Source organism: Ammodytes marinus (genome assembly GCF_949987685.1).
Source record: "Ammodytes marinus genome assembly, chromosome: 19".
NCBI lineage: Eukaryota > Metazoa > Chordata > Actinopteri > Uranoscopiformes > Ammodytidae > Ammodytes > Ammodytes marinus.
This window is the reverse complement of record NC_137223.1, coordinates 22,767,771-22,777,770: the sequence shown is the minus strand read 5'-3', so window position 1 is coordinate 22,777,770 and position 10,000 is coordinate 22,767,771. Positions and strand designations below refer to the sequence as shown.

The window sequence follows — 10,000 nt, the reverse complement described above, 5'->3', positions numbered from 1 at the left end:
TATTTACAAAGTAAGTTTTTTTTTAACCCTATATTTCTCTTTCTGTGATGTCACGAGAAGGAGAAATATAGGGTTAAAAAAAACACTCTTTCTGCCTTTTCTCAGGCCAGGATGAACCGATTTCAATTTTTTTTCGCACATTTATACTACATAGGATCTCAGAATTCAATACACCTTCATATTCAAACCGGTGAAGTAGGCCTTTAAGCCAAGAACTTTCGTTATGATCTAAATTTTATTTCAGCCACTGAGATTATAAATTATTTTAACAATATACTTTTTTACTCCTGGTGATAAAATGCTTGGATTGACTGACTGTGACACAGTACATTATAATCTTATCTGTTTGGTATTTCACCAACTCCACCATAACTGAATCCTAAAGTGTCATCATAGAGGCAGCCAAAAATAGCAGCTGGTAACTTGTCAGGACAGTTTTCGTCACCTGTCGCACTTTCAATACAGTGAAAGTTTGAAATAGTGAAAGCAATTTGCTTATGAGAATATAATGGCCTTCCCCTTGTTCAATCATCGTAAAACTTGATGCTGTTATTTCAGTGTTGGTTTGTCCCTCCTTGGATTCTCTGTGTTGAGTACATTTTGTCTGTTTTATTCTCCCTGTGTTTTTCAGGCCAACTTAAAGTCTCCTGCAGAAACGTTGATTCTCATCGCGGATGTTCTGGCTCGCATCGCAAACACAGACAGAGGGCTGACTCTCTTCCTCTATGAGAAGAATGTAGCTGTGGCCGACAGTGAGAGGTGATTGAGACTGTTTTGATTCACCTTGGGACGCTCTGTACTTTACACATTGTTATTTTTCTCACATTAAAGGTTGAGTAAGCAATTCTGAGGAATGCTTGTTGCTATCTGTACATACTGTGTGTGCGCTGAAAAAAAATCCAGTGTTAATACACGGCCTAGCCTGTGTAAACAGCCTATTGCTAGCTATGGTGGGCCCCCTTTGTTTACACACCAGTTTACAGAGTCTAGGCTGTATATCAACACCGGATATTTTTTCAGCACGCACACAGTACAGATTTGTGAAAACATTTTTTTTGACAACAAGCACTCTCCAGAATTACTGACTCCACCTTTAAACACCAGTCTTTACAGCATATCTCTGTCTGTCTCCCTCTCTCCTCTGAGACACAGAGGAGTCTCCCTCTCTCCTCTGAGACACAGCCTAGGCTCTGCAAACAGCCTGTTGCTAGTTATAGTGAGCCCCCTTTGTTAACACACCCATTGTTCACTCACCAGTTTATAGAGTCTAGGCTGTGTATGAACTTGGCTGTCTTTTCAGCATCTCTCTGTCTGTCTGTCTCCCTCTCTCCGCTACAGAACCTTTGCTGCTCACGTCATAGTGCAGTTCACCCTGAGGCTGCTGGGCGAGGAGCTGACATCATCAGTGTGCGACGCGGCCGTGTCCCGTGCTCTGTGCGGGGCCTTCGTCTTCGTCTGCAGGCAGATGTACAACACCTGTGAGGGTCTGCAGCTCCTACGACCCTACGGCCTGCACACCGCCGTAGCTGCTGCCTGGAAGAAGGTACATGCACTGATTAAATGTTCCTCTTTGAGAGATTCACACACTCAATTATTTAGGATTCCACTTTGATTGATAGACTGACGAAAAAAACCTCAGTGTTTTTTCTAGAGCGAAGGTTTCGGTTTGAAAAAGTACATATAAAAATACAGTTTTGGAAAATTATTTGTGGATTCTTTGTAAAATCCCCACAAGAATCTTGCCTTGAAAGGAATGAGCTAGCTGACTCAAAACAGCACTTTATGGAACCAAAGCAATTCAAGATATTAGAAAAATATTCGAAAATAATTAAGCATTAGATCAATTGTGTTGCTGAATTGACTTGTTTGGTAGATTCTGAAAATGAAAGAAATGAGACCCTTTCTTAGAGAGAGCGCTGCTTTACTAATCCATCTTCACATAACATTAAAAGATGGTGGAACGATGTTTGTCTGAATCTATTTTTCTACAATATCTAACACAATATCAATATCCCTGCAGCCAGAAGTATGCCACCTCTCAAGTTCCCATAGCAATCTGCTTCAATTCGTTTGGTCACAACAAAGCATCAAAATATTCTGTGTGTAGGTGCACTGTGACAAGTTTGTTTTTGTGTTGCAGTGACATTGGAGCCCCAGACACAGGACAATAAAATACATCTTATCTTATCTTATCTTATCTTGATTTCAGAATACCTTTCGGAGTACAGTGTGAACTGCAAAACAAAACTGATAAACAAAACTGAAATCAAAAACACCGTTTAATGTGCAACCAAAACCAGAAATGAATCCTGCTGAAATCCCATTGAAGGATGATACATCTTAACAATAGCTTTCCATAAATACAGCATAGAATCCAATGCACTTCTTACCTATTTGTTATCTAAGACATTCACGTCAAAAATTAACTTCTCACACACACACACACACACACACACACACACACACACACACACACACACACACACAGGTTCACCCACTGTGGTAAATGTTAATTATCAGCCCGCACGTATCGCCACACACCTCACAGCTTGTCACGTACAATCATATCTCTGGTCCGCATCTGTTTTTCATTCTGTTATATAATGTAATTGTATTGTGACCTCACTTCACCCGTTATAATAAGACACAGACATGACCCCCAACGTTTTCATGGGAGGAATCTTATGGAGGCATGTGTTTTTAAAGTAGCTTACAGAGGGGGAAAATGTTCCTAGTGTTATATAACCAGTAATGGAGATGAACTCAGCAGTATACAGAACCTGTCTAACTCAAATTGTCGGTTCTTCGGGACTGCACATTTTGTATTTTAAGTACAGGTTTTTATTTTAAAAAATGAAGGGGAAACAAGCAGGTATAATCATTTTACTCATTATAATCGAATGACAAATGTGACAAAACATAAACTGCCAGTTGTAGACCAACAAAACTGTCATTTTCACAGTCCAGTGAAAGTCAAAGAGAAGAAGCAATTTACGATGTCACAATCCAACTGGGTTCCAAATGTTTTCTTTCTACACTCAACATAAATAGTCTGTAAGTAAATTTGACCAATTATATCAGTCATTTGATACAGAAAACCTAGAACGCTGCTTTCCGAGTTTTTCACTGTTCCAATAACCTGATGTAAATAAGACTTTGTAAAACATGGAGTGATAAATAATAATAAATCATTTTCATTTGTATCTCTTATTTTTCTAGACCAGTTCCTTGTCGGAAAGGGTTCCCACCCCGATACCTGGCACCGCCGCTGGGACATCCACCCAGGAACTACAGAACATGTGAGACAGAAGCAAAGATACTGTCTAGCGATAATAACATTAACAGCCATTACAACCACTTACACAATGTTCAGGTGTTAGGGTTCACTAGCTGTGTGGTTGATGATTGCCCAGTGAGACCATAAAATCCGGTTGTACTTAGTTGCCCCCACCATTAGTTTGTGTCCATCGGTAACACGTGGTAGAGGCCTCCTATAGCTAAGCAGTGAAGCACATGGGACGCAGTATATATCATTTACCATATACTAAGGAAGCAACATTTCCATGCACTCAGCTTTTTTTTTGCATTAGTAAGAAATTAGCAGTTTAAGGGGTTTTCCTAATTTTGCAACTCAGTGCATTTCAGTGTTAATGCAAATCCTACAGTAAATACATGCTTATCAGTCAAAATATACTTGTTGTTCATGTGCACTACTTAATGTTTTTATAATAGCTAAACCTTTTATCAATCTAAATAACAAGTTATTGTTGCAATAGTGAGGGATGTTTTCCCATAGCGAAGGTCTGTGGTACCTTATTTATTTGCCCTGTGTGCCCAGAGTAACATCTGATGGTGTGTGTGTGTGTGTGTGTGTGTGTGTGTTTCTTTGTGTGTGTGTGTGTGTGTGTGTGTGTGTGTGTGTGTGTGTGTGTGTGTGTGTAGTGCACATATCTCCACCCACAGCAATTGACATATCAAAGCTGAAGGTCAAAATCACAGAGTGTCTCTTCCAAAGCTATATTTCTCAATGCTACTGTGGCTGATAAAACAGTGATTGCAGACTGGTAAACATGAGGTGGGCTGGAGTTGACTAAGGCCACGGCATTTATAGGGACACAAGTTGAACTTTATTCAAACACTAAACTTTCACAGACAAACTTGACCTGTGCAGCTTTCATTTGTTGTCCTTAAATGTCCAGATACAGAGTAAACCTGACTCTTTCCTAATGCTAGAGACTTAAGCACTAACAAACCAATAATATGATATGATAATTGATGCTTTTGTCATAATTTAATGAATTTATTTTTTATAAAAGTCGCTTGTTCAGGCCACATATTTGACCATTCATCCATTTTCCTATTTGCTAACTCATTGTGACTTAACCTCACATTTATCATAAATGAATGTAAGTAGCTTGTTATTGAAATGCCAAGCCGGACTATTGTTAAGCACAGAAAATTCAAATCCATGAATAAGCGCTAAACCAGCGTGGTTAACATTTCTCATTTAAACTTGTTTACCACCTCTTCTGCTCACCCCTACTTAGGCACCTTCTGCTCCAGGGGCGTTGTACTATGGCTGACCCTGTGCTCTGACCTCCTCCAGAGTGTGGTAACTTGAGAGGGGATATGAGGAAAGACTCATTTCAGTGTAGCCTTGTGTTAATTGACAAATAAAGCAACTTAACTTGACCTTCCCCTGCCGATGGTTCACCACCAATGGTGTTAGAAATCAACTTCCAGGAACTTGATGATTGTGTTTTTCAAAAACACACAGTCCTGCTGCTGACTCTGTCTCTGTCTCTCTCTCTCTGTCTCTCTCTCTCCCTCTCTCTCTCTGTCTCTCTCTCTGTCTGTCTCTCTCTCTCTCTCTCTCTCTGTCTGTCTGTCTCTCTCCCCCCTCTCTCTGTCTCTCTCTCCCTCTCTCCCCCCCCTCTCTCTCTCCCCCCCCCTCTCTCTCTCTCTCTCCCCCCCCTCTCTGTTCCAGGCTGCTCTGGGAGGAGACCCTGTTGGACAGTCTGCTGAGCTTTGCTGTGACTCCTAAAGGCCTTCTGCTGCTGCAGCAGACCGGAGCCATCAACGAGTGTGTGTCCTACATGTTCTCTCGCTTTACTAAGAAACTACAGGTAATGGAAACCACCAGACAGACCTTCCCTATTGCCAGTATCTATCTCTCAAATTAAATTAATATATATATTTTTTTTACATTTTAATATATTTTTAAATTATATAATTTAAATTACTCTCAACAAATTGCATGTATCTTTCTTTCTAATTTTTTTTATTACTTTATTTAAATAAAATTGAAAAATGTGTCTGTTTTTGTTTTATTGGTAAGTGTAGATAATGTGTTCAGGGTTTAGGTTAAGTCGGAGAAGAGGGTAGTATATATTTTTCTAATGCTCTTTCATTTGTAAATGTCAACCCTTTGAAAAATCAATAAACACATACTTAAAATAAAATAAAATAAACAGATCTTCCAATGCTACACCAGTGTAACTTTAATTTGGTCCTTTTCCATCATAATAAAGCTACAGTGTTCTAAATGTTAATTTTATTTCAGCACTTTAATATATTTATACCGCAGCTTGCCAGATGTCCCCGCTCTCCAAAGAACACATTTAAATGTTCTCATTAATATATATATATATATATTTTTTTTACAACCTTAATTAATAGATCGTAGGTCTATGGAGCCAAATGCCCTCTCACACACACTTATACAGTCACACCTGGAAGCTGCCCAATCCAATAGCAGTTAGTTGGTCTCTGAATCGCCCCACTGGAGCAGTTTGGGAGGCTGGAATGACATTGCTCAAGGGCACCTCATCTCATCTGCACTATACTAATTCTCTTCTCCATTTAATTTACATTTTCTTCAATCCAACAAGTGCTGAGTCTGCAGCAGCTAATGTACTTCTACTGAGACACTCCAGATGTTGCCCAAAAAAATCATTTAGTCGCAAAAAGGCCACTGGTATCCGATTTCAGAAGTTTGAGCTAGCCAGTGACTGGAGTAAAACTTTTAGAAAGTACTAGACCTTAAATGCAGATGGGCCTGAGGTTGATATAGTTTTGATCTAAAGGCTTTATAACCTTTTATGGAAGCACTGGCTTGAAGAATAAAATGTAGTGGTGGCTCTTTTACTTTTACTCTCTTTGTTTATAATCTTTCTTGATAGCACCAACTTGATGTGCCAATGTGTTTGTATGCCGTTCAAAGGATCCTTTGCTATATTGACTCAAGTGACAGTAAACCAGTCAATTACATACACACTGTTACATCAAGTGCATTTATTTCAATGTTAAAGGGCCATTTACCTCTTGAGAAAACATATTTTGGACATTATATACTGTGTGTGTGTGTGTGTGAATTTTAAAGTTTAATCGCTGATAATGAGACAGAAATGTACTATTGACACTGCAAAATAAATGGACATTTAGTTAGTTACATGGGTAACCCTTTACATTGATGTATTCTTATTTAATGCTTAGGTATTGCTTAATTAGCTATTACTACACATTAACTCACCGTTTATAGCATGAACTAAGCATTAACTAAGAGTTAACTAGTATACCCTTATTGTTAAGTGCACCAATCGCTGTAACTCCCACAGAAATCCATCATTTGCTATGTTCAATTCAAATCCGCACGTATGCAGCTATTTTGCATTCTCTCTTTATATTTTTTTAATATCCAATCCTGCAGTTCATAATTAATGTGTCTGTTAAAAACCTTTTATTCATTGTATTGACCTAGGTTATCGGCACCTAATTCATTGTGAAGTAGATGTGCTAATGCGTTGCCCCTGAAGGCCACAGTCATATTACCTGCAGACTGTTCAGTATTCAGCTCTGGCCTTTGGGCGCTGCTACAAGCTGCTACTCTCAAAGCTCTATTTAATTTATTAGTCTACAGGTTCTACATATTCCTTACATACATAGCACTGTATGATTTATATTGTAGTCACACACTCACTCAATCTTACTGTCAACCGTAGCTAATCCCCCCGATGTGTTTTAATTTACTGCCATTGTTTACGCACCGTTGTAACCGGCTTTGTCTCATTTGCCCGTTTCACTTTAATTATGGATTTGTGGTATGTGATTATATTTATGTCTATTTTTAGTTGTGTCATCGCGTGGTTATTAAGCCCGCACACTCGGAAAATCAATTAGCAAGTTGATTTCTCATCCGTGCACTAAAACAACATCACGTTTCTAGCAGTGTCTTAGCAAAGTTTGCATACTTAATTGCAAAAGCCAAATTGGAAAATATTTTTTTTTTCTCCAAAATTAAACCTCAGTTTGCTTAAAAATTCTAGTCCTACATGAATCCTGTATTTGTCTATCCTGCCCCAACCTATTGTAAGCAAAAAATAAATAATTAACAGATTAAAATATTTCTGGGGGGGATTACTACATTCAAATTTGAAATTAACCTTTATTTTTTTCTACAAAATTAACCTCAGTTTGCTTAAAATTCGAATCCTACATTAATTCTGTATTCGTCTATTCTATTATAAGCATAACATAAACAGATTAACATATTTCTGGGGATTATTACATTTTCTGTGTGTGTGTTTTGTCTGTAGGTGAGTCGTTGTGAGAAGTTTGGCTACGGAGTGATGGTGACACAAGTGGCAGCGACTGCTCCGGGTGTGGCGGCTTTGCACGGTTCAGGTTTGTAAACACTTACACACACACACACACACACACACACACACACACACACACACACACACACACACACACACACACACACACACACACACACACACACACACACACACACACACACACACACACACACACACACACACACACACACACACACACACACACAAGGCAAGATGGGTGAAGTGTCTTGCCCAAGGACACAACAACCATGACACAAGTGACAGGGCGGGGATCGAACCGCCAACCCTTCGATCGTTGGCCGACCCGCTCTACCACCTGAGACACAGTCGCCCCCGTACGTACCAGCCGAAATGCTTAAAACTTGTATTCTAACTCTAAGTTGTTTTTGCCTAGTTGACATAAAGCATAAGGGCATCAAGCTACATCTTTAGAATGTATCTCATGTAGATATTGTTTATGTTTATCTTGTTTATCTTATTTAACTCTAATTTATTTTATTTTATCGTTCCAACTGCACTGTGGGTCAGAGATAAACGCCATTTTGATTCTGATGTATGTCTTTGCATATATCAGAACTGACAATAAAAGACTTTGACTTTGACTCTGTCACATTGCTCCTGTCAGGTTTTGTGCGAGCGCTGGTGGTAGAGCTGTGGTCTGTTCTGGAGTGCGGCAGTGAAGATGTCAGGGTGGTCCGACCCAAGCCTACGCCAATGGAGCCCATAGACGGCTGCTGCCTTAAGGTATGGGGTGTGTGTGTGTGTGTGTGTGTGTGTGTGTCTGTCTGTCTGTGTGGTGCGTGTGTGTGTGTGTGTGTGTGTGTGTCTGTGCGTGTCTGTCTGTGTGTCTTTCTGTCTGTCCGTCTGTCCGTCTGTCGGTCTGTCTGTCTTTCTGTGTGTGTGTGTGTGTGTCTGTCTGTCTGTCTGTGTGGTGCGTGTGTGTGTGTGTGTGTGTGTGTGTGTCTGTGCGTGTCTGTCTGTGTGTCTTTCTGTCTGTCTGTCTCTCTGTCCGTCTGTCGGTCTGTCTGTCTTTCTCTGTGTGTGTGTGTGTGTGTGTGTCTGTAAGTCTGTCTTTCTGTGTGTGTGTGTGTGTGTGTGTGTGTGTGTGTCTGTATGTCTGTCTGTCTGTCAATGTGTGCCTGTGTGTGCGCGCTTGTCTGTCTGTCTGTCTGTCTGTGTATCTGTGTGTCTGTGTGTGTCTCTCTCTCTTGCTGCCCTCTGACAGGGGCCCAGTCCTCTCCCTCAGAGGAACCAGCCAAGTGAACACATTGATCCAGTGGAGTGTGAACCGTGGCCTGCTGGCTCTGGCTCCTCTGGTGCCTTTAAGGTCTGAGTGTACTGCATGTTCCCTGGCAGCAGACACACTGATAAGGCCCGGCTTTAAAGTCCATCCCAGCCCAGCACATGGCACGCACGCACCCACGCACGCACGCACGCACACACACACACACACACACACACACACACACACACACACACACACACACACACACACACACACACACACACACACACACACACACACACACACACACACACACACACACACACACACACACACACACACACACACACAGTTTGAATTGGAAACAGATAAAATGCAATTAAAAAATGTATGTGATGACGTCTTTCCACCTTAACGTTTGAAAGGGATGTTTGGGATTTGATTGGTTTTTGGAATATGTTATAAAACAGGACACAGAACATGTTGGAGTCTGTAAAGTAAAGGAGCTTTGAAACATCACTCAGGCAGAAGCATATGAAAGGATGGAGATTTCAACCTGAGAAAAACATCCCTTATACATTATATATAAACAGTTGTGTGTGTGTGTGTGTGCGCGTGCGCGCATGTGAGTGTGTGTATGTGTGTGTGTGTGTGTGTGTGTGCACCCATCATTGTTACGATGTGTTTTCATGGTGTAAGTTCACTGACAGGTTTGCATATGCACATGTATTTTTTTTTACATTTGCATGAACAAAAAATCTTTGAATTTCAGGACATAAACGTCAGCTAGTCTAACCACCACCGCGTGTGTGTGTGTGTGTGACTGTGACTGTGTGTGTGTGTGTGTGTGTGTGTGTCTGTGACTGTGTGTGTGTGTGTGTGTGTGTGTGTCTGTGACTGTGTGTCTGTGTCTCTCTCCAGTCCTTCCTGTCCTTGGTGAACCTGCTCTCCTCCTCCCAGTCTGTGTGGGAGCTTGTGGGTCGTCAGCCTCTGGCCAATAAGCCTGAATACACCCTGAGAGAGATGCCCACCTCCATTCCTGTGAGTGTGTTTCTCTTCACACAGGGCGCTCCGGTGGCGTAGTGGGTAGAGCATGAACACTTAGGCTCAATCCTTGTCTCAGTGGTTACGGGTT

The 10,000-nt window shown here is 40.8% G+C and overlaps 1 protein-coding gene across 1 annotated transcript in view; it reads left to right on the top strand.

The window, feature by feature from the left end:
- tbc1d32 (TBC1 domain family, member 32) overlaps positions 1-10,000 on the top strand; it is a gene marked incomplete at both ends in the record, with an annotated part of 83,756 nt that overhangs the window by 11,885 nt on the left and 61,871 nt on the right. Inside the window, 7 exons of the mRNA XM_080047506.1 lie at positions 632-759; positions 1,339-1,543; positions 3,220-3,299; positions 4,988-5,126; positions 7,596-7,683; positions 8,266-8,384; positions 9,787-9,906. Coding sequence (XP_079903632.1) covers positions 632-759; positions 1,339-1,543; positions 3,220-3,299; positions 4,988-5,126; positions 7,596-7,683; positions 8,266-8,384; positions 9,787-9,906 — 879 coding nt within the window. The remainder of the gene's footprint in view (positions 1-631; positions 760-1,338; positions 1,544-3,219; positions 3,300-4,987; positions 5,127-7,595; positions 7,684-8,265; positions 8,385-9,786; positions 9,907-10,000) is intronic.